Source organism: Melanotaenia boesemani, chromosome 2 (genome assembly GCF_017639745.1).
Source record: "Melanotaenia boesemani isolate fMelBoe1 chromosome 2, fMelBoe1.pri, whole genome shotgun sequence".
Lineage (NCBI taxonomy): Eukaryota > Metazoa > Chordata > Actinopteri > Atheriniformes > Melanotaeniidae > Melanotaenia > Melanotaenia boesemani.
In genome coordinates, this window is record NC_055683.1 from 34558877 (window position 1) to 34585020 (window position 26144).

Genomic DNA, 26144 nt, shown 5'->3' on the forward strand with positions numbered 1-26144 from the left:
TGTGTTTGTGAATGTATTCTTTTACGTAGAAAACTGACTGATTGGTGGGTCAGATTTTGATTTCTACTACAGTAACGGTGGGTGCATCCCAACATGCCGCATGTGTAGTGGCCCTGAAAGTAATATGACAAGAGATATGCAGACATTTCATTAAAGGACAGAACTATTAGTTGTTTTTAAGCAGAATATAAACAAACAGATGCTTTTTGTGTGTGTCTTCACACTGTAAACTGTGTGGAAATTAGCATGCAGGTGCATTTTGTTTTGCTTGTCTCCTAGAAATTGTGGGTCTGCTCTGCTCCTCATAACAGACTCTTGTTTCAACTTATGCCACAGTCTAACATTCAATTAAACTCCCGTTTATTTATATAGCTCCAATTCAGACAAAGCCATCTGTTCAATTCAATTATAAACAAATTCATGGCAATTCCATTATAATCCGATTGAATCAAAATTATTTTATAGTCCACATTAGTCAAACTTCTAAGTATTGTGTTCATATAAGCCAAAATAAGTCCCCAGTCCAAAGCATGAATGGGGTGGTGGGTGACAGTGGAGAGGAATAATATCCTTTAAAGTTGAAGGAATCTCTCCAACAGAACCAGACTTAGGAAGGGTGACCATATGATTCAACTTACTGGGGATGGAGAGTACAGGTAAGAGGGGTCAAAGAGAGAGGCACATATTGATGCCAGGAATGTCTTATATTCATACATGGAGAGGAAAGACATGGACATCCCCTAGCAGGTAAAGAGGGTGACTGCTTTCTGAACATAAACATGGAGCTGGTTGCTCAGAGCCTGATAACTGTAGGTCCTACCTCCCATTCTACCCTCAGAAACTCTATGAACTACAAATAAACCTACAGTCTGAGAGCAAAGTATGAGATCTTTAAGCTACAATGGAGCTGTGGGCCACAACAATGGCAAAAACAAACTAAAAAGCTCTGCTATTAGACACTAACAGCTGTAACATCAGCCCTACCGACTTGCATGTGTCAGTCTGAATGCCCATTTACGCTTGACAGAGAAGACGGATATGCAAACGGACGGACAGTTTTGTCCATCTTCTGCATCTATTACACGCGTACTCAGTCCGTTATCTCAAAGCTTAGCTATTTGTCGCTTGACACAGAAAACAACATGTGAATAGTGAAAGAAACAAACCAGAGAAGAAGGTGATCAGGAAGGGAAACAAAGCAGAAGAATGAAGATGAGCACAAGTTTAGAAATTGTGCAAGCTTTTGAAGAAAGACTATATGCAAGTGTTTAGGTCGTGTTGGGGATTTGAAAAAATACTTTATAATGAAGCATTACAGCTGCCAAACTGTGTTTGAAACAGACATCAGGTCATGGGAGTGAACTTACATAGCACTGTCTACTAGTGGAGGAATTACGGATTCAGACATTATCTTGGTCTTTGAAACGAACATCGCAATTTATGTACGTAAGGATGCATAAATGGGCCTTGAGACTGACTGGCTGTGTCCGAATGTCCACCCTACTCCCTAACCCCTCGTTCACTACATAGGGCTGCACTACAGTATATAGCAGACTACATAGTGACTCATTCCCTTGGTGATTCAGATACAAAGCTGCCTATTTTTTTCCTCTTGCAGACCAGTGACTACCAGCCGTCACCATGGCAATAAGATGTCATTCCAAATCCAATCCAAAGTTGTGTGTAAATATATTTACTTTTATTCTTTATGTTGTATTTTAGTCTTGTTTCCATATCTGTTCAATAAAAAATGTTCTTTTGCCTCCTTGCGCCATGTTGAGCTTCTGCCCGCAATGCATTGTGGTCTATATTAACCCGTGTAGTTCCCATCGATGCTCACTACTTTTCATGATGCATTGTGGGTAATTTTAAGTGCTCTACTTTTTTCTCTCTGGATATTCGGTCACCCCTACAAAATGGCGTGTTCCCTATATAGGGCACAGCCACTGACACACACTGAAAACATGAAGAGAACTACCCCCTTAACTTCCAGCCATTAAGAAATTTTAAATGAGATGCGTCAGCATTCACATTATTGATTGAGCTTCTGATACGTTCAATGTCACCAGAACAGTAACAAAACATTTTTATCTCGTCTGATCTGATTTTCTGAGCATGGTAACATGTCATATGTCCCAGTCTTACAATACGAACTATGTTGACCCATAATAACAATTCAAAATTAATATACTGTATCGGTTGCCGTGGTGGGTTCTCTGTGGGTGTGTTTGTTTGCTATTTCCCATCATGCTTTGTGTTACCCTCTGCTCTGTTCTGCACCGTAAGTGAAGCATATGTGGGATTCCACCTGTCCCTGAGTAGAGTCAGTGCTTCTGGTCGATGTTCACTTAAAATAATAAGAATTGATTTGAAAAAAAAATTTTAAGCACTTGTTACATGTGGCTGTCACAGAGGTGATTTTTATGGCATTAAGTAAAAAGGACAAATATTTCTCAGAAACGAAACCCGAACATCACAGAATGTTTGGGGTTGTCAAATTTTCAGTCTTTCAAAGTTTTATTTGTTCAGTGCATAATATTTTACAAATTAAACAGGGTTTCACTAGTCACATAATTTCAAAAACAGCTGTAGTTTCCTGGCTGCCCATTACATTGTGTTCTGGCTATGAAGAAAGAGGTTTTCCAAAATGCTATATATAAACCCTTGAGTAAAATGACAACAAAAAAAGGGGATAAAAGAAAAATTATAAATAAATAAAACAACATAATAAAACCCATAATGTATACATTAATAGCTATATTGTTGCACTGCTGGTGGTAATCATTCAGGGTCAACACCCAGAAAAATTGCATCACTGGAGCCGTTTGGGTTAATGTTTTGTAAGCTAGAAGCAGAGCTTTGAATTTGATGCATGCTGCAACTGGAAGCCAGTGAAGAGCAATTAGTAGCGGAGTGACATGAGCTCTTTTGGGCTGGTTGAAGACCAGACGTGCTGCTGCATTCTGGATCATCTGCAGAGGTTTAACTGAGCATGCAGGCAGGCCAGCCAGTAAGGAGTTGCAGTAGTCAATGCGTGAAATGACCAGAGCCTGGACCAGGAGCTGGGTCGTGTGTTCAGTCAGGTAGGGTCTGATCCTCCTGATATTGTAGAGAGCAAATCGGCAAGACAGGGAAACCGAGGCAACATAGTCCTTAAAGGTCAGCTGGTTGTCTACCATGACACCAAGATTCCTGGTAGAAGATGTAGGCACTAGTGTGATTGAGTCAAGCTGCACGCTTATCTGTGGCGGTGAAGAAGGATTGGCTGGAAAGAAAATAAGCTCAGTCTTGGACAGATTTAGCTGAAGGTGGCGATCCTTCATCCATGCGGAGATATCAGCAAGGCATGCTGATATTCGCATTGAGATGGTTGTGTCATCAGGTGGGAAAGAAAGGAAAAGCTGAGTGTCATCTGCATAGCAGTGGTAGGAGAAACCATGAGAGCTAATGACTGCACCAAGTGAGGAGGTGTATAGTGAAAAGAGAAGAGGGCCGAGCACCGAGCCCTGAGGCACCCCTGTTTTCAGCTCATGTGATCTGGACACGCCCCCTCGCCAAGATACTTTGAATGATCTCCCTGTGAGGTAGGACGTAAACCACGAGAGGACAGATTCTGAGATGCCAAGCTCCAAGAGTTTGGAGAACAGTATATGATGGTTGACCGTGTCAAAGGCAGCTGACAGGTCCAGCAGTATAAGGACTGAGGATTGACCAGTGGATCTGGCAAGCCGTAGGGAATCAGTAACTGACAGGAGAGCAGTTTCAGTAGAGTGACCTAGCCTATATCCAGATTGATATGGATCAAACAGGTTGTTGTCTTGGAGGAACTGTGAGACCTGACTGAAGACGGCACGCTCTAGTAATTTAGACATGAATGGAAGCAATGAGACCGGCCGGTAGTTTTCAACCTGGGCTGGGCTGAGTGTGGGTTTCTTCAGCAGCGGGGTAACCCGAGCTTGCTTGAAGGCAGAAGGAAAGACACCAGATTTAAGAGAGGAGTTGATAATATGAGTTACTGCAGATTTGACTGTAGGTAAAATGCTCTGCAGGATGTCAGAGGGAACAGGATCAAGAGGACAGGTTGTGGGTTTTGAGCTGACTAGAAGTTTAGAGACTTGGTCTTCATTTAGAGAGTGGAAAGAGCAGAGTGAGGCACCAGTAGCTGGTTTGGTAAGGCTGAGTTGGTCAGGCTCAGTGAATTGGTTACTGATGGTAGCAACCTTTTCAGTGAAGTAGGAAGCAAACATTTCTGCAGTCAGCACAGTGGGAGGCTGAGCAGGTGGTGGAGATAGAAGAGAGTTAAACACCATGAACAGTTGTCGTGTGTTGGGAGCATTGCGGATCTTGTTCTGATAAAAGGCTATCTTGGCCGCCTTTAGGCTGGATGTGAAAGTTTCAAGTTTTTGCTGGTACTCAGACAAGTCAGTGTGCTCTTTTGATTTGCGCCACTTTCTTTCTGCAGCCCTGAGTCCGGCTCTGTGATCCCTTAGAGCCTCTGTGAGCCATGGACTGGGAGGATTTTGTCTGGCTGGTTTTGACACCAGAGGACAGATTTTGTCCAGAGAGGAGGCAAGAGAGGAGCAGAGTGTTTCTGTAGCCTCATTAACAGACAGTAAGGAGAAGTCTGAGTGGGAAGGGAGGGTAGAGCAAACCTCATCAGACAGCTGTGTAGGTCTGAGGGATCTCAAGTTTCTGCGGTAGGACACCATTTTTGGAGCCGCTTGGTTGACATGAGAAGGGAGACAGAGAATTTAATCAGGAAGTGGTCTGAGAGATGCAGCGGGGTGATGGACAGGTTGGCTGTGGAGCAGTTTCTGGTCAGCACCAAGTCAAGAGTATTGCCAGCTTTGTGTGTTGGAGGAGTCTGTACCAGTTTGAGATTGAAAGAGTAGATGAGAGCCAGAAAGTCAGTTGCTTGTGGTTTGTCAATGTGAATGTTCATGTCTCCCATGACAATTAGTGGTGTGCCATCATCAGGAATGTCAGAGAGAATCATGTCCATTTCAGAGACAAAGTCAGCTATGCTGCCACCCAGAGGGTGGTAAATGACCAGAATGTATGCAGTAGTACCCTTTGATAATGAACCACAAGCAGCAGAACCTATCAGTAAATAAATGGTGGAAGTAAGTATTAAAATCTAACTTTGTTAAACAAAGTAAATTCAAGGATAACCATGATTAAAAAACAATCTAACTGAGCATTACAATGATGGTTAGTGTGATAATATATGATTATACTGTTAAGTGGTTAGTTGAACATCATCGCCCTCTGCTGGTCAAAATTATTCACTACAGTATTGGTAATTATTTGCGCACCACATGCACTTTCTGAAATATATGTACTTTAAACAGTATTAACTTTTAGAATAAGTTTCTAAATCCATAATCTTTTAAGTACAAAAAAAAAAACAAAAAAACAAAACCTAATTGAACAAAAACTAACACTCCTATAACTCCATACCTTGGTGGTTCATAAAGTTAATAAACGTAAGCACCATGTGATCTTGTATCATCACAGCAAAGGGCTTTTTAGAGATAATATTGACCTTTAAAATATGACAGAGTTTGGTAACCAAGTAATTAATCTAAAATAAAAAATTGTATCCTGTAGGTAAAGACTAAAGAGAAGAGGAATATATTGCCATACTATAACTACATTATATATATTTATACTATAATAATATATAATTATAACTATATTTTATAGGAGACCATTAGCCACCTGATCAGGAGTATGCCCAGGCATTGTAGGGAGGTCATAGAGACACATGGAGGTCACACACACTACTGAACCTCATTTTGACTTGTTTTAAGAACATTACATTAAAGTTGGATCAGCATTTAGTATGTTTTTCCATTTTAATTTTGAGTGTGACTCCAAAACCAGACCTCCATGGTTAATAAATTTGATTTCCATTGATCATTTTTGTGTGATTTTGTTGTCAGCACATGCAACTATATAAAGAATAAAGTGTTTAAAAAGAACATTTCATTCATTCTCATCTAGGATGTGTTTTTTAGTATTCCATTTCTTTTTTTGATATATATATAATTTGGCATTATCCTAATGAGAGAAGTTGATTTTGATTGATGTAGGTGCCTTGCCACAGCAGTGACCAGAATCCACCATAGACCACTTCATCCTCCTTATTTATGATTCCCAGAGTCTGGAGGAAGAACGGAGAGGCAACAATCCAAGACACTTAAAGTGCAGCGTGAAGTTTCCACAGTCTGTTGATGTGGGAGTCATGTCATCTGCTGCTGTTGGTCCAATGCAGCCGTCTACCAGGAGATTTTAGAGCACTTCATGCTTCCTTCAGCAGAAAAGCTATTTGGAGATGCTGACTTTATTTTCCAGCAGGACCTGGCATCTGCCCACACTGCCACAAGAACCAGAACCTGGTTCAATGACCACGGATTACTGTGCTTGATTGGCCAACAAACTCTCCTGACCTGAACTCCATAAGAAATCTATGAAGCATTGCCAAGAGAAAGATGAGACATGAGACCGAGTAATGCAGAAGAGTTAAAGGCCGCTATTGAAGCATCCTGGTCTTCCATTTCACCCCAGCAGGACCACATGCTGATAACATCCATGCCACACAGCACTGAGGCAGGAATTCATGCAGAAGAGGCTCAAACAAAGTACTTGACTACACTGCATGCATATTTTTATTTTGCATGACTACACTCTTCAGTTGGTCAACATTTCTGTATCCTTTTTTTTATTTCATGTAATCAAATTTTCTGAGATTTAGATTTTTGTGTTTTCTTTAGCTGTATGCCATAATCATCAAATTTATAACAAATAAATGCTTGAAATGTCTCACATTGCATGTAAGGAGTCTATGTAATATATTAGTTTTCTGTTTTAAGTTGAATTAATGAAATACTGTTTTTTTTTTAAGTTTTGTCAATATTCAAATTTTTTTAGTTTAATCTGTATCTCAGCATGGTGGCAGAAACTGGACACATGGAGGACAAAAAAAAAAAAAGATAAAAAAACTATATACAGCAGATGAACAGCAGCTGAAAGTGATGTCGTGCAGAAATACAAACAAATCCAGCAAAGACCTGAACCAGACCTGAAAGATGCATGTAGACCTTCAGTTGATCCATCTATTGTTGGCCGAAGCCTCATCAGAAATGGTCTCCATGGAAACGCGGCTGTCAAGAAACCATTCTTAAGAAAGGAAAGAGAAATAGGGTGAAAAGACTGAGACATGACCCAAGAACTGGACTGAACATCGGTGGAAACAGGTCTTATGGAGGCATAGATCCACCCCAGAACCCAAACCTTAACATCATTGAAGCAGTGTGGAATCACCTGGATAGAGAACAGAACAAAAGGCAGGAACATCCAACTAAGAACTTTGAAAAGTGCTTCAGTGATCCTGGAGGACTATTCCTGAAGACTACGTTGAGGATTGCAGGGAGATTAGATTTTAGCTATTAATCATCTGTCCAAGGACACTGATTAAAATTAAATCAAATTATTAATGAAAACATGAAATACGGGCACTAATGGGAGAAACTAACAGCTAAACATTATTATTCGTCTGTTCATTTCAGTCAGGTAAAATATAACCGTTACATGTCAGATGATGAAGGCTATGAAGCCAAACTCTGACCTTTAAAACCAGCAGATATCATTTAATATGTTTAATCCTTTAACTTCCTGCTCCACTGTCTGATCAAAGTTTTCATTGGCTATAATAGATTTTATTTTAAAAACATGGAAATAAACCTGCTTGATAATACCACCTGGTTTGTGCATGTGTTTGTTTTCTGTGTTTCAAGTTTTCATCATCTCACTCTTATTACTGTATTATTAACTTATCTAAACCATTTGTTAAAAATATTCTAATTCTTGTCCAAGGGAAAAGTAAAAAATACAAAGAAAGATTTTTTTTCTCGGTGTGAACATTAAAGAGTTAAACAGACGTTTATAGAAGATGACCTGAGACTCTGAAACAAGTGTGAGGAAGAGAGGGAATGATGATTTTGTGCCACTATTACAATAACTATCAGCATGAATTGAAATAAAAAGGCTGGACTTGTGAATAGGCGGGCCTTGCTCTGGATCTCCTTATGACATAGTCCTCAAAGTTTTCTCATGTGACTTCAGTCTTGATGCAACTGCACTGGCGTCAGAGTTCACACACATACACACACACACACACACGTCACAGCCAGGCACCAGTCTATATCAGAGGGCTTTTAAAGCCATATCTCCCTGGCAGGTCCCTGAAGTCCTGTGACCAGGACCTGCTAATGGTGGCCCATACAATGTTAAAAACTAAAGGAGACAGAGCTTTCTGTTCAGTGGCCCCCAGACTCTGGAACTCTCTTCCTTTGGACTTGAGATCGGTGGACTATAGTCTCTTATAAAAGTCAGTTCAAAACACATCTTTTAAAATCTGCTTTCCATTAATTGTTGGGTTTGTTTTTTTACATTGTTGGCTCTTGTAATTTGTGATTTTATATCTTGAGAGGTACTATATAAATAAAGTTTTACTTACAGTACTTAATGAGCCATTAAAACGGCAGTGCACCCTAAAATGTTTTTTAAACTATAAACAACATATGACAATATTATTGTGCAAAGTGTACAAAATGAAGGTGGATTGAAAATGTCTCAAAATGCCTCCAGATGATGGTTCCTCTGAAGCAGCTCAACATGTAGAACTTAACCAGGTTCAGCTCTGCTCTCAGAATTGGATCCAAGTTGGCTGAGGGTGCTTTCAGTCACTATGTTTACATTCAAAACTAAACTCCAAATGTTACTCTTGCCACAGGCAAGTGATTAATAAATGTTTACGTCAACTTGTATTTCCCTGAAAACCGTTTGTTCACTCCTACAGGTCTTCCTTCAAAATTTCCATCTTCTCTCCTGGTAGATTGTGTGATATTTAAGGTTGTGTGAAAAAAAATAAAATAAATAAAAATCAAATTTTGACAACTTGCTGGATCAGTTTGTCCAGACACTTAGAGCTTCATTTTGAGTTTCATTTGCCATTTTTAATGGAAGGTTTGTTCTTAGCTGTACAATTTCTAACGTCCCTGGAGTTGTTAATTTCTCTGTCCTCTTGGTTTCCTCCAGATCTGCTTACAGAAGATGTTTCTATGTAAGAAGGTTCGTCAAACCAAAAATACAACAAACTAGAACTATTTGCAAACTTTTTAAAATTCATACAGCTGAGAGAAGAAACAGGAAATAAAATCCACCTGCTGGCAGAAATATGGATCTTCATCATAAGCAAAAAATGGTGTACATAACTTTTCTGTTTTGTCAGATGTAGGCTTGTTTTCGTTCTGGCTTTGCTCACTAAATGACGCTTGTGATGATGACAGGGTCACTGTTAAAGTTTACACAAAGAGCTTAATTATTCAAGGTTAAACTGACTACATACAGGAGTCTGCAGAAAACCAGTCAGACAAACACCCCCTCACTGGAGTGTCAATGGTTTCGGCAACAGTGGGGGAAATCCAGTCCATTACCTGAAAAATGCACAGAAAGGGACAGTAGGTGTGCCTTAAAGCAGGACCGGACTGGGACACGAAGTCAGACTGGGAGTCGCTCACTCAGGCCACCCCAGTTCATATACTGCATGCATATGTTCACACACACACGTGGACAAAGTATTACATAGCACATTATTCTACACTAGCATTAACATAAAACTACAAACCCCTAGTTCAGTGTTTTTATCTTCTCTACACACATCAAAAGGTTCAGTACAAAAGTCAAACAGGGCTCCTTCATTAATGATGGCTTCATGTTGTGATATGCATATGAGGATCGTCGCCATCGATCGTCCCATGGGCCAGTTCAGACCTGCCTTACAGTTAGTGATTGGGATGGAGAAAACTATTGTAAGTCAATTTTGGCCCATGGGAGGAGAATGTGAAAATGTGAATTATTAAGAATGTTTTGTCTGAATTTCCCTGCTAGTTACTGCAGATTAAGGAAAAAAAGTCCTAGATGTTTAATTTTTTGTATCAAGAAAATTCAAAGACAAATTACATTTTTTAAAGAGGTTTTGGCTCCAGTGGCCTTATTTCTCCATAGCCTGACAGACTTAAAGTAAAAAAAATATTTTTTATTTGCAAAGCAGTGGAAATTTGTCTTTAAACAGCTTACAGAATAAAACACACAAGTTAAATAATCCATAAAGAATATTAAAGACATACCAACAAGCTAAGACTGAAATAAGCTAAGACTTATATAAACTGTTGATTGTAGTTGGAATTTCTTTGGATTTCTTTACTATGTTTTTTCTTGCTAGTGGTGCCTTGTGAAGGCGGCCCCTATGGAAGGAGCTGAACTTAACTGTATGTGGGTGTGAGGAGTCTTTTATGATGGTGTTGGTGTTATGCTTGACTACCTGTTTGTGGAGATCTGTCAATGAGATCTAAGTAGTGCCTGTTATTTTCGTAGCATGTCTGATGACCTTCCACAGTTTGGATTTGTCTTTAACAGAGAGAAAAGTGTACCAGGATGAAATGGAGGTCAAGGCTGACTCAGTGATTTGTGAACAACTGATAAAACCTCTCTGTTTACATTTAAATTTGTCAGCTTTCTCTGTAGAGAAAGAGGTGTTTTTGAGCCTTTTTGAAGACAATGCAGCTATGGTCAGAAAAATTCTCAGCACAGAAACATCCCATCACTACACGAGAGTTGCTGAGTTGAAGTAATTATGCTTTATTGGACTAGAGAGGTCTAATCGATTAAATCAGACTTTCATTGTTTTACGTAAAACCAACAAGAATTAATGGTTTAAAAACAAAGACAAACATTAAATGAACAAATATCTATTTAGCAAATGAAAACGGTGCATTAGTTACATTTTTAAATGCATAGTCACTGTATAACACTGATAAACTGAAAGAGCAAAACAAAAGGAAATAAAGTTTGAATAATTGGTTGTGTAATAGCAGCGCAAAGCTAAAGATCACATGACTCTGAACACACCATGATGTTTGTCCTTTGTGCTAAGCTTTACGTGATCCAAACTGGTTCTTCTGGAACTTTCATCATCATATGAGCACACGTGTTTGTGACACAGCAGAAATGTCAGTTTCACTGTGCATCACTGATACTGATCTGTACAGTCTGGACCACAATCATGAGCTCATATGGCTCACGGGATCCATTCCTGGCCTCCCCTGACTATATGCCCTGACTATATGTCCTTGGGCAAGACAGTGAACCCTACATTGCCCCTCGATGTGTCTTTTGGGGTATGAATGTGTGTGAGTGCTGTATGATTGTGTGTGTGTGAATGGGTGAATGTGACATGTAGAGTAAAAGCTCTTTGGGTGGTCAGCATGACTAGAAAAGTGCTATATAAGTACAGTCTGTTTATAAAATTAGCAGGAAGTTTTGAGTGATTGGAAAATCAAAATGAAGTAACATTTAAAACCCGAGTTAACATTTATGTACACAGTATAAATGAAATATGATGCTGGAAGCTGTGATGTTCTTTGAAAGACTGACTTCATCTATTAACAATGACTGCATCCATCTTTGTGGATTATTTTGTCCACTCAAACATTTCCTGCTTCTATTGTGCAAACTTTACAGAAAACGATGACATCAGTGGAAAAGGTTGATCATTGGTTGATGTCATGCTTTATAAAGCAGGGTTCTTCCCCTGCAGATACACAGAGAGTTCAATTTCCATCAGGTGGACAAACGTGGTAGGAATCTTCTAATTATTTTTCAAGCCATTTTGTGAATGCTGCTGTTGTTTTATTGAGGCATTATTAGGTTTTATTTTCTCATATGTTCTGTCAACTTATTTTTCTTGTTTAAAAATTGCATTTTAGTCTATAAAAAACGAAAACAGAATAGACAGATCGAGTAATGTTTTACAGAAAAATGCAGCTGTATTTGTTTTTTGCTGACTCATGTTTCAAAGCATTTAAATTTTACTCTTCCTAATACAATTAATTTAAACTGCTAATCTGACCTGCCAGCAAATATAAAACTCAGAAAAATCTAAAATATTTATGACTAATTCAACCAATGTATAAAGAACTGAATAATGAAACAGCAGGAAACATTAAAGCTAAACTCTTCTCATACATTTCTTTTTGCATACTTGGACTTGGACATCATGAATCTATTGATTAATAGTAGAAATTTATCTTGTTAATGATATGTGCAGCAGAAATGAATAATTCTGTGAATAAAATAATTGTTTTATTGCAGCAGTGTTTTGTAAGCAGTATTAATACTTTCGAAGAAGTATTGATGTCACATAAGGAGTCACTCAGATCTCTGACCTTTGCCGTCTTTGTGATTCCCTAATAAATATTTTCAGATTGAATTAGATTTTAGTTTTACCTGATTTTTTACAAACGTTCTCCCTCATTTCCCAGCAATGGTTGTATTTTCTTTTTCTTCTGGAGGTGTTAACATGAAGCTGGAGTTGCTGTTTGTGCTGGCTGTGGCGGCCCTGGTCCCCAGCTTCTCTGAGAGCCGAATCGTCTCCAAATGCGAGCTGAGAGACGACCTCGGAAAGGTCATCACCCTGAAAAAGAAGCTTGTGCCATACAGGGACCAGATTTTGGCAGTTGGTGAGGCTGATTGATTTATTTAATTTAATCTTTGCTTTACCAGCCAGACGCTTGAGATCAAAGCTTGATCGTTTTAAAGTCAAGGGAGCAAAGTACATGAATGCTGTCTTCCCAAAACTCACTACGAGTTCTGAGCAGATTGTGAGATGGGTTGTGTTTGAACATAAGTTAAAAGCAAAGGTATGAAGAACTAGTCCAATAATAGCTTCATAGATGCAGCACCGGAGTGGCTAATTGGGAGGTTTCCCTGTGGGCTGGTCTGAAAAGAGAATTGTCTTAAAAATCTTAACAGAACTCAAAGAAAAGATTACCAATTGACAAACATGCTAAAGCAATATTAAGAAGCACTTTGTCTTCATATGATCAGAGCAAAACTGTTGTGTGTTTATTTTCACACTGACTGTTAATCAATCTCTTCTTTCTCCTTGTTTGCTCTCTGCCCTGCTCTTGCATCACTGGTTTGCTGCAGTCATCTGTGAGGTGGAGATGAGATCCCACTTCAACACCAACCTGGTCACCGTGTACGGTGATCGCAAACCTACAACAACAGCCACACCAACAACTCTTCCAACAGCTGGAAAAAATGTAACAATTGTCGATACAACCACCACATCAACCACCAACTCGACTACAACCACAAGTCCATCTACAGCAAACGCAACGATCACAAATTCAGGCTCTGCATCCAACATCACAGCTAGCGGCAGCAGAAAAAAGCGGGATGCTCCAAGAGAGAACAAGAAGAAGTCAAAGTCTAAGGAGTCTCTGGTCTCCTCTAATGAGAAGGAGATGGAAGACGATGAGCATGAGGATGATGAGGAAGATTCACCAGAAAACAAGCCAATGATGGGATCGTCTCTCGGCTACTACGGGATCTTTCAGCTTTCTGACAGCCATTTCTGTGATTCCGGTTATCGTTCATCAAAGAATCTGTGCCGTTCATCCTGCTCAGGTGAGCTCCTGCAAAGAAAATAAACATGGTAATCATTATTGAACATTTACTGGAAATATTCTGCATGTTTTAACTATTATTTTGTCTCCTGAAGCCTTCACCGATGACGACATAACTGATGATGTAGCTTGCGTCGTAGGGAGCGGTTACTGGAAGTAAGTCGCTGTCTTAAAAGTTCAAATGATTGAACGGTTCTATACATACTGTGTGGTACATTAGCTTAATGTTTTGTTTATGTTTTAGAGGTATACATATGTGCATATACAAAGGTGATGCGTTACATTTAACATACGTCTTAAAGCTTTCATTAATTCATTCCCCATTTTTGCACATGCTTGACATAATTTCCTGAGATGCCAATCAACACAGTAGTGCAGATAAAGCAAAAAAAAAAAAAAAAAAAAAATACAGTGAAAGAAATATAAAAATTAAATTATTGGTTCAAACATACACTCTATAACCAATAATTGTTTTTTAAGAGTTTTTTTCTTCTTTTATCAGGCATCTGCTGGAGAAAGCCTCTAAACAGTGCCAGCGTGTCAAGAAGACCTACTTTGCTGAATGTGCAGCTTGACGGCACCATTTCCTCCTGCAGGAAAAGCAACTTGTTATCAGCACTATGGGGTGATCTAGTTTATGGTGGTTGTTTTAATATTCAATACAAAACAAATGATTCTATGTATGTCGTTCTGTCTGTGATCTCTCAATAAATACATAAAATACAGTTCTCTGGTGTATATTTCTGATTATATATTATTTTACTTAGAAAACAAAGTGATTGGTGGGTCAGACTGTGTTTTCTATTAGAGTAACGATGGGTGCACCCTAACACACTGCATGTATATGAAGTATAAAGTATAAAGCACTATGATGAGATATACAGATATTATATTAAAGGACAGAATTATGAGTTGTTTTTAAGCAGAATATAAACACACAGATGTGTCCATTTTAAGCATTAATGTGTGTGTCTTCACTGTGTGGTAGTTGGCATGCAGGTACATTTTGTTTTGCTTTTCAGTCGCCCAGAAATTAATTATATTATCAACATTAATCCAACTCTAGTACTTCTGGGAGGTTTTATTATAAATTCATAAAATAATCAATTAGCTTTCACAAATTTGATCCAGTTTTGTTGATTTTTCTGATAGAGGATGGACCCAAAGAACACCTGGACTCTTCCAGAACTTCATGAAGGATGTAATCAGGTCAGCTGTGTGATAATCTGTCACAACGTACAGTAGATGACTCAAATGATGAGGCACACAGGGGAAGACAAAAAGAACAAAGCAAACACACAAAAATAATAAATAATAAAAAACCTTTAACTAAAGATGCAACAGGGCAGAAACCCCACAAGATTTAAACTTGTATAAAAGCAGTCAATCAGAAAACTTTATTAACCCCTAAGTTAAGTTAAGCAGGGGGAAATGTCAGGGTAATCATGATTTTAAAATCATACAAAAAAAAAAAAATAAATAAAAACATCTTTTCCATACTGGTCAGTAGTCAATTAAAACACCATCGCCCTCTGCTGGTAGAAATTATTTACTACAGTATGGGTTTTTATTTGCAAACCACATACTGTCCGAAATATATGAACAGTATTTATTGTAGAATAAGTATCTAAATTGATTAAGGAGAATAAACAAAATAAACAAAAACACTCCTTCAACAGCACATACCCAGGTGGTGTATGTATTTAAGAAACTAAGGACTATGTGATCTTGAAGCATTACAGCAAAGGTCTTTTTGGAGATAATATTGACCTTTGCGACAACATTGTAACATACAGTATGTGGTGTTGTCAACCTTTGTCATCCTGCCAAATAGCTACAAAACCAGGCCACTAATTTTTCCTATTGCAGTTTTTTCTTTATGTATAAAAAACAAACAAACAAACAAACAAAAAACAAAAAAACAAACAAACAAAAAAAAAAAAAACCACCAACAGACCTATAAATTACAAATTTTTATTAGTCTGTTATGATTATATAGATAATACTTTATATTATGTAATACATTTAAATAACATTGTGCTTGTTTTGGCTAAATAAAAACTGGGGAAGACAAAGTAGTGATGAACTACTGATTTTCAGTTGAAGCCACAGAAGTTGCCTTGTGGTGTCTCTTGATTAGAACAGGTGTGCTGCCCAGTCAGCAGGTACCTGCAGGTCAGCTGCACCTCTTTTTGTTGAGCTGAATGGTTGTCAAGATGTCAAACCATGGGGACCAGTTTAAAAAGGGCGTTGTCATGGTTACCATGAAATATTATCACAAGCTGAGTTTCAGTTTCAGAACATATTTAGTTATATTACAGTAAAAGTAAATGCATACTAACCATTTAAATTTGCCATTGAAGGCTGTGCAGTTTTTATTTAATTCTGGATTTTTATGTATCTATAATTTAAAGTTTTGTATTTAAAATAAAACAAAACAAAAACATCTATAATAGTGTATATATACTTAAAGACATCATAATCTTTTTATCTAAGATCTGTGACATGTAAACTCTGAAGACTAGACCCTTAAAAAAAGGACTAAAACCTAAAGCTACTATGAGTGAAGTTGGATAATAATTAAATGTTTTACATTTGATAACAGTGCAAATGCTGCTTTAATGAAGCTCACATCTGTTAGAACTTGTAGTCGTGCAACATGCTGTCTGTGCATGAAGGTTTTAATGTAAATGTTTAGGTTTCATTAGTCTGAAACAAAACTGATTTTTTAAATATTTTTTTTTTCTCCACAGGCAGTTGAAGTTGATCTACGACCAGTAAGTCCCACTGGGGTTTTCTATGTGCCATGGCTGTGTGCATTGTCTAAACCAGTGGTTCCCAACCTATTATCCTTGAGGACTCCCTTCATGCAAATACTAAAAAGCCATGGACCTCTGTTCCACCACATGTTGAAACCATGCTTGATTTTATGCTTTCAAAAGAGAGATTCTCACCATAAATGCTGTATGTTGACTGAGTCCTGTCCTTCGATGGAGCCAAAGTTAAATCAACAACATATACCCTTACTTTTTTGCTGTAAAATAGGGACAATGTGTTGATGTGTTGATCACAGTTGCCCTGAATGTTCAATGCCTCAAGGACCCCCTGTGCTCTCTAGGACCCAAAGTTGGGAATCATTGTTCTAAGCCACTTTTTACATTAGATACACATACACTTTTTTACACATCACTTTAGCTGTAATAATCAGTTCAATATTTCATAAAATCTAGACCTAACAAGGTCAGACTTTCTTCACAAATTAAAATTTCAAGTACCACACAGGTGTAAGACTGGTGGATTCTCTGCTCACAAAATATTGCTGATATAATCACCAGAGGAGCAAGCTATAAGGACCTGGATGAATATTCAGAAAGGTAAAAGGGGCCAAGTCTTTTAGTTGAAGAGCAGTCAATGAAATTGGCTGCTGCTAGAAAGCATCAATAAATTGAAAAAGGCATTTGTTGCCGCACTGACAAGGTCACTGAAGCAGGCGCCATCACAAGGACAAAATGTTTAGACTAAGCAAAAACTACCTATTTTATTTATTTATTTATCTATTTTGTAAATAAATTTATTTATTTTTTTATAACACGAAGGAAGGCACCATCTTGCCAAGCACCACAACAGACAGGCTGGTGGTCTATGAATATCAGGTCTCTGGATTGTTTTATGGTGGCAGAGTACAGCGGTTTAAAGAAGATGATGTTGCTGTCCCTTTTTTTTTGCCTTTAAACTCCTGGATATCCACGCCTGGGAAGCTCACATTGAAGGACATGAAGCTGGAACTTTCTTCAAGATGGAAAGGAAACATGGGTCATGATAGGAAGCAGACTGGCTCAAAAAGTGGTTAATGGCTATGTGATTTGCAGGAAGGTGAAAATAAGACGGTTCCTGATGACTTACAGTGATGAAGGATGGTCTGGTCAGATCTGGGTACCAACCTTGAAGGGGCAATGCCAGTCTTTGAAGAAGTCTACAGGTTCCTAGATGGTCAAAGTAGGGCAGGCTTGGAGATTGTCACCTAGAATAAGACTGACTGGATGTCGAAGACTCATCAAGCTGGTTCTCCACATAACAGTGCTGAGGAAGCCGGTAAATTTGTTGCAAAGAGGGCGCTTCAAAGCCTGGGACAGTGGTGAACTCTGTTATAGCATAAAAGCTAGCCTCACCTATTAGCAACCAATGGAAAGGGTGCAGAGTTGTGAAGACTGCATTCAGTATTTTACACCCAATTCTCTTCTCCTTGGCTTGGCATCCCAGAGTGGGAACGTGAGGACCTGTTGACTTTGCTAGTTACCCTTATAAAAGGCTTAAAAAAATTCAGTCAGATTTAGCCAAGTTCCAGAAATGTTGACATTGGACATTGTGTGGTTATGCAACTCGAAGACATTAAGAGGACAGTTCAAGGCAAGCTTAGCACTGTCATGGGTTTCCACCCAGATTGTGAGGGGACCCTTATGTCAGTCTTTCCAAGATGTTCCAGTGACCAAAAGCTCTGAGGGTGGAAACAAGGTGTCCAACACTGCTAACCATAGGCAGTCAACCATTCTGCAATGCGATGTCTGGTGATTGGTTGTCAAACTGCTTGTTGTGGAACTATTGGACCAGTTTAAGGGGATTTGGCTAAGCAGATAATTGACTTCGAGGTGGTAATTGCCTCAGTGACTGCTGATGTCTAAAGAGAAAAGAGGGGAAATAGAAGGAAACGGAAGTAACTGTTTACAGCCTGGTCAAGTGAGTAAAGTTCAGTTCAGAGCTCCAAGTAGACAGTGCTCTCCTATACAAGTTTGGAAAAATGCTAAACAGTAAAACAATCCTGACAATTGTGATGGAGTTACTGAAGAAACAGAAGTTATTTGGTGGAAAAACCTTCAACACTTGTTTGTGGTTGAAGATTTAATTGCACAAATCATTGAAGCAACAGCATAAAGGTTTGTCATTCTTCCTGGTCAAGTACTGGATCATCTCACTCATGATTCTCTGCCCATTTAATTACCTCTTTGTACATTATCACACATTAAAATACTACACATTGCGATCCATTGCAACTTTGAAGATCATATCGCGGATCATGTCTTGACATGAAAGAGCAGAGTTTCAAGCAAAGTGAAACCAATGGACCAGATTCTGTTAAAGCCCAAATGAGCAGTGAAAGACCCTTATTCAAGAAATTTCTATTGTCTTTGGATTTCAGTAATGCTAAAGTGATGGGCATGAGGCCACAAGGACGCCATTCATGTTGAATTGTGCACTAGGTTTGATGCTCAACTTTTGATCATTAATCTGCCTCACATCGTTGACTACGTCCAAGTGCAGTTTAAACAAGCAAGTTTTTTTTTTTTTTATATAAAGAACAAAAAACAATGTTCTTTTAAATGTAAAACTGAAACATAGACGAAATGTTTCTTCTACCTGGTTAAAACAAATGCTCAACATTTGAACATAGTCTACTGGGATTAACTTTTAAAACCAGCCTTAATTGGCTATACAAGGACCAGGAGGCTTTTAAATTTCACCTCAGGAGGTTGTTACTTCAGTTTCACTGGGAATAATTGTCATAAGCCCTTGCAGGCAGTTGAGAAAATGTTCTTCCACCCCAAAGAATTGCAGTACTTATCACAAGACTGAAATACAGAAGTAGCATGTGTTGTAGCCTGCGAGGAAACTACAAACCTGTATTTAAATCTGGGAACATCTAAGCACTGAGAAGGACTTTGTGAGTTTTGGGATCCAATATTCTATTTGACCAGAAGTAGATGCACCACATTGTCTGGATTCGTAATCAACTGTAACCAGCTTTCAGACTTTACAGGAAGACGAACTGACAGTCTGGTTGGAAGAAAGGAAGTGGTTTTGTAATATTTGACAGATGATATTCTGGACATGTAAATATTTTTATAAACACTGAGCCTCTTTTTTTCCATCCATATTATGTACTGAGGGATTGGACTGGTGCCATTTTGGTAGCCATTAAATTTCTTACTTTCAACTACTGCCATTGTTTTTGCAAGACATGAGTTTAATCACTGGTGGTCTACATTTAAAATGCAATCTGGGGAGACCTCACCTACAACTGTCTGTGCTACTTAACAGTTAACTTACTTGACTTAGTTTGCAGTTCCCAGTTATTCATGCAATAACTACGTAATGAGACTTCTGTTGCAGATGAGCTTTCATGGGAAGATGTTTGAAGAAAATGTGCACTTTGAGTCAATCAAGAACGCTCAGAATGAAGAGCACCATGTAAAACATCTGAAAATAACTGTTTATATTATGTGAGTGGCAAATGAGTCAGGATTTTTGTCAACCATCCCCTATGTATTTAATACAGTTTGCCAAAAAGTAAAGTAGTGATCCACATATTGTGGGTGGTCTTGACAATCACCTATGGCTCAATACAAACTGATAGCTTTTGCCCTGGATTTCTGCTATTTACCGGCCAGCATCACTCACTAGGCAAGGCAAATTTATTTGTATAGCACATTTCATGTACAAGACAATTCAAAGTGCTTTACATAAAACATTTCAGCAGGGTGCAGAAAGCAATACAAGTGCATTAATAATAATAATAATAATAATAATTAAAAAAAAAAAAAAAAACTAGATACTTAAAAGTTCCACGTGTGTTTCTCTGCTAGTGATTTCACAATCCAATGGCAACAGCTGGAAATTTGCATTTCTATGGGATGCTCCATCTTGCTGTCATTGCCTTTTGATACCATCCTCATTAGTGCAAGGCAGGTAGTAAAAAGGCAAAACCTACCATCTTGTGAGGCTTAAAGTACTGAGAAGTCAGATTAGGACTATGTAACAACTATCCTGCAGACTGCCCTATGCACAAAGTGGTGAAACAACTTGACAAGCCAGGAGCCTCTCAATATGGAAATGAGCATCCATCATTCTTGGGTACAGACAGGAGGACAGAAGCATGACCAGTTTTAGAGCAAAGTTGATTAATTGGTAAGGAGTGCAAAGACAAAGGTGTGGACAGGATGCAAATTGAGCGCACAGGAGTGTGGACCAAACCATCAGTAAGCTGCATCTAAAAGGTTGTAAGTAGGCAGAGTGCAGAAAATCCAAGCAAGCCTTGGGTGAGGAGTGGCACCTCCTATCTGGTCTGTGGTGACGAGATTACAGGATGATAAAGGTGGAGGGAGGTGGTCACTCACCTGGAATTGGTCGTTATTACTCAAGGCTGTTTTGAAGGGCCATCGGAGGGTATGGACTAGGAGGGAGGCAATTACAACTGGAGCCTTCTTGCATTTTTTCTCACGTCTGGCTCAACTTGATGCTGACGGCACCTTAAAACACCCTGCCAGGCCTCAGCAAGGAAGACATGTTCCCAACTGTATTACATCACCAAAACAGGTTATTTTTACTTCGTAAAAGCACATAAAGCAGCGTTTGGCAACTGGCGGCCTGCAGGCTGCTAATAAGATCCAGCCTACCAGATTACATTGATTAAATAAATAAAAAATAAATAAATAAAAAAAGTTAACTTACCTGCACTCTAATCCTGGATTACTTGCTTACTAGTAAGTTTTGTGGAAACCCGTTGCCTTAAACCAGGCATGTCAAACTGGTCCAGCAAAGGGCCGTGTGGCTGCAGGTTTTTGTTCCAGCCAGCCAAGAGCACACAGTTTGACCAATCAGCTGTCTGAAGACTGAGATCAGTTGATTGAATCAGTCAAATCTGGTGTGCTGCTGCTTGGTTGGAACAAAAACCTGCAGCCACACGGCCCTTTGCTGGACCAGTTTGACATGCCTGCCTTAAACCATTCTAGTTTTTACAAATGCTAAAGCATGTCAAGTTGTATTCTAATGTTGCAAACATTAGAATTTGAGGCCCATTAGTTCACTTATCTAAATTTCTTTAAAGCCTACAATAATTTGAACCTATTCTCTTACATTTGATTTGCTCATACTATTTAGTGCTTTCATTTACTTTTGACATACATATAATACTTACATATAGATGATGAGCAGAAATTTAATTGCTGGTGGTGGGTTTCCTGTACTGTCCTTTTCATCCATGGTGCCAAGTTTAAACTTCAAAGAGGGTTGAACTTTATAACATTGTCTAATTGTTAACATAACACAGAAATTAAAGTACATAACTCAAATTTACAGCACAGCAATAAAAAAAGGTTATGTTTAAGCTGAATCTGCATCTCCCATGAGCCTTTGCGGTCCAGATATGTTGAGTTTTGAAAATAGCCCCTCTGACGGAAATGTAACATGTTAAGTTTTCTTTGCTAATCATTATTATTACACTGCACAATGTTGAAAACTTAGAAACAACTTATTTGTTTTATTAACGAGACACTCTTTAAGAGTGTGGAGTCACTGTGTCAAGTAAAACAAGCACACCCTGAAGAAGGAGAGGACTATTTACTCGAATTATCTCGTATGCTATTGTCTGGAGGAGGTTTGACAGACAGCTCTTTCTGCAACCTAAAAGAGAGAAAAAAATATCCAAGAGCAGAAGTTTTGAGAGAGCAGAGAATGTGTCTGAGTGAGAGAGAAAGAGACCAAGTGTAAGCGCAGTTTTGAAAGGAAGAACAATATATTTGAAAGCAAGAGGGGACTTTCTGAGTGTCAGAGCAGAGTTTTGAGAGAGAGCAAGATTATATTTGAGCGTGAAAACCAGAAATCTTTTATCTCAAAGCAAACAATTACGCTCTTGATTAGATAGGATAATACACCCACAGAGATGAGGACTGACATCAGCAGACAGCTTGTCATCCACCAGAGATCATGGACCAGACTGTTTTGTGATCTGTACTTGTAAAGGTCACCTTCACTAAGCTCACAGTCCCTCAAGAGGAAGGACCAGCAGTGAATAAGTTAGGTGACTCAAATTCACTGAGCTGAGGGAGGCAGGCTGGGTTGCAACAATCCATCCAGTGGATGCTGGGTGCAGGGGCTTTGTGGGAAAGTGACTGATTCAACTCCACCCACCTACATTTTTCACACAGTTGAATTTTGTTGAGTTTTTCCTTTTGTTATAGATTTTAATAAGGGGGATCAAAAGACCAGGAGTCAACGGGTGTGTCTCCATGTGGCAAGAAACCAAGTGCCTGGCTGGAAGAATTCAGCAGTAGGTGTTTGAGCAACGGTTAGGCTGTTACTAAGCTACAAACATTTACCCAGTAATTAACTTAAGTTCTGCCTTCTGGCTCTAGCAAACACCAGTCAGCCCAGCCTATATGAAGGCCACATGACCAGCTGCAGCAGACCCAGTAAGAATGTAGACACCAAGATGACTCTCCTAAGCTCATGAGCATCTTTCGAAGGAGGTTCTGAGGAAGCAGCAGCTGAAGGATGTCCAGAAATAGCTGCACTTAGGTGTATTTAAATGTGGTTACTACACATTGTGGTCAGTATTGTATTATGAGGGTGAAAATATCACTGGAAGCAGATTTAAACCTGGTCAAGTTTCACAAAGTCTGACTGCTGTGATGTGTGGTAATGTCCTCAGCTGCTATTTACTTTTCAATATGTCATTTCAACAGTACACCATGGCATCATCACATCACAGCAAGTGAATTGTTATCCTGTGAGGCCCTTGTCTATCCTCTCTTTAAACCAGCAGGCCCAAAGATCAAATATGACACTAAAATGTAAGTGTGAAAGATCGTACGTTTGTGTGTGTGTCTATGAGTGTATATATAACATACTATTTGCTTTAATTAATACTAATAATGTATACTAATAAAGGCTCAATATAAAACTTACAGATTGTTTCAGGAGCTTTCCAATGACGACCATAAAAGTCCATGCCTTTATTCCAGAACTGCAGACAAGCGATGAAGTGGCCACTCTGTAAAGTCCAGGATGGGACCACCAAGGCCAGAACATCAGCAAAACCTCAGCTGACTTCATTCTCGCATCTCCACCAATGGCACAGCTTGTACAGATGGTTGACAAGGTGTGTAAAATTATTTTTATTTTTCATCTAAAGCATTGTTTAAATACGTTTTTTTTTTTGTTTTGTTTTGCATGATTCCATTAGATCAAACTACCCAAGAAACTCCACCACCTGCCAAGGCCTTTCTCTGATCTTTCCATCCAATCTGCATATTTCTCCACTGCATCATATGTGAACTTTTCATTTAAACTGGACTGTAAAATAGTAATGCTGGTTGTAATTTAAAAGATCACTTGAGGAAGGAACTGTATGGGCAGAACCTGGAGAACATCAGAGCACAGATTTATTGTGAACAGACTGTCACTGTTGACCCTCTTGGTGCTGACCAGGTCAAGTGTTTATGGTGGCCTCAGGTGCAGGATTGAGTTAATTACAGAGCTACTTCAAAACTGTTTACATGTGTACTGTCGTCTTTTATGTGCATTTTAAGAGGTTACTTATCCCAAACGGTGCTTTTGCTGGTGCTGGGGACCAGCTGAATAAAACTGTTTTTCTCTGATGAATCGAGTCTCTCCATACTTCACGTGAGTCACGACGACCACTCTCATTACTTGCAAGTAATTTGCCTTTTGTTCATTTTTGTCCTGGTTTTTGGAAGCATTTTCAAACAAAGTCTGAATGGGTTAAACATCAGTTTTCTGCTTTACAGTCATGGTGACCTGGAGCTTCCAGTTGCAGTTGGGTGAAAAAAAAGTTTAAAGTGTTTTTGGACTTTGGGAAGAAACCAGAGAACCTGGGAAAAGTCCACATGGGCAAAATGAAAATGAAACCTCCACATAACCAAACCGTAGCCTCCAAGAGGCCTTCTCTGTGAGATTAACTGCAGGTGTTATTATATAGTCGGGAATCTTTGACACAATATTGGGGCCTTGAAGAAAAGTACACCTGTATTTAAACAGACCTCAGATTTATGCCTCGGCAACATGAAGTACCTAACAAAGTACCCTGAAGTGTTTCAAACATAAAATCAGCTGGTGGAAAGTTGTCAAACACTCATGGCCTCAAAGACTTTTCTATGTTTAGGTCTGTGTTTTATTTGGTGTAATCACAGGTTTGTTTGCTAGACTGTCTCAAAGCATATTTACACAATTGTAAAGAAACTGAGTTGTCAATGGGACCAGGTCACAAATGCTTTAAAAAATTTCTACTTCAATTCTCTGTCAGGGCCCAAGCAGTAAGGCAGCATGCAGGTTTTGTTCAAAACTAGGTTTGTATTTACAATAAACTGAAAACTGACCAAATCAAGTATTTAACTAAACAGACTGCCAAGAGGCCAATTAAACTAGATTAAAAATCAGAACTAAAGAACTTAAATGAATTACCATTCACAAACTGACCTCCTGAACAAATGGGGGAACTTAAATACCAGTTTAGCAAAACCTAGAATAAACAAAGAGGGGGAAGTAAAATGGCTTCTACATTTTGAACCAACCAAAACCTCAGAATTAATCCCCAAACCCCCCAATAACATTTCAGTTTTATAAGGAGGGGTGTTGAGGTGTAATCCAATGAAGGTGGCAGCAGCTTATCAGTCCTCAGCCCTGGACCATTTATAAAACTGTGCAGAGCAAAGCAAACTACAGGTGGTGTCTGCTGCGCAAAAAGGAAATGCTGCACACTTCTTTCAGATTTATCAAAGCCTGGGCACACACCCTACACCTGTTTCCGTATATAAATCAGAATCAATTCTAAAGTGGGCGCATGTGAGGGAACGCCTTCCCACGCCCACATGGTGAATATAAATGGTCAGGTGGAGGCCTGTAATACATATTCATCACATCATCTGCATAACTGATCGGGAGGGAAAAGGAGGGAAGAAGCAGATTTTGTTGGGTGTGAGACAGATCCTGCTGGACCACTTTGATACGTAAAAATGGGCATGGCGTGGGTATTGTCAGAAAGGCAGAATGGTGGAAGCAGGTGGAAGATGCTGTCATACAGTGTCAGAAGGCAAGACACGCCAGAGGCATCACATGGTTCGGCTGGATATCTCAGTCAATTGGGCATCCGTCTGCCATGCGGGAGACCACAGTACGAATCCTACAGAGGAAATTTGCTTTGGAGAAAAGTGTCTGCTAAATGACAGTACTGATGGCAGTAATTTGTTTAAATTTGTAAAAAAAAAATATGTACAGATACATCTGAGATTGGTAGCAGTTTATTTAGTGTTAAATAATATTTCTTTCTAGTTCCTCGGTGCTCGGGTGGGCGGTGTAGAGGGACATGATCACCGCTTTTAACGGAGTGGACAAGAAATTGCGGGAGTTTGGTAGATTGTTCCTCCACCAGGGAACAGAGGAAAAGATTAGCTACTGATTTTTGAGCCATGTTGTGGCGGGAGCACTAGGCATCTTTCGCTGGCAGAGCATAACTGTCGAGTGGGAGAGTAGCTCTGGATTAAGGAGTGAAGGTAAACCGGAGCAGTTTGGGTTATTGTTTTGTAAGCCAGAAGCAGAGCTTTGAATTTAATGTGTGCTGCAACTGGAAGCCAGTGGAGAGCAATTAGCAGCAGAGTGACATGAGCTCTTTTGGGCTGGTTAAAGACCAGACGTGCTAATCACGCTTAGCACGCTGCTAATCAGCGTCATTTACCTCAAAGTATTCAATACGTTTAAGTTTGATGAAGATGTTGATGGACCTTTTCAGAAGGTACTATGAACCACAAAAAAAACGTGACA

At 39.1% G+C, this 26144-nt stretch overlaps 1 protein-coding gene across 1 annotated transcript; it reads left to right on the forward strand.

Annotated features, from left to right (window-relative positions):
* The first annotated feature begins 11605 nt into the window (after positions 1 to 11605).
* Positions 11606 to 14260, forward strand: LOC121629544. Its single transcript, XM_041969177.1, has 5 exons — positions 11606 to 11702; positions 12417 to 12584; positions 13054 to 13536; positions 13631 to 13691; positions 14038 to 14260. The coding sequence occupies exons 2-5, from the start codon at positions 12425 to 12427 to the stop codon at positions 14108 to 14110; spliced, it is 777 nt and encodes a 258-aa protein (XP_041825111.1). The 5' UTR covers positions 11606 to 11702; positions 12417 to 12424; the 3' UTR covers positions 14111 to 14260.
* The last annotated feature ends 11884 nt before the right edge of the window (positions 14261 to 26144 follow it).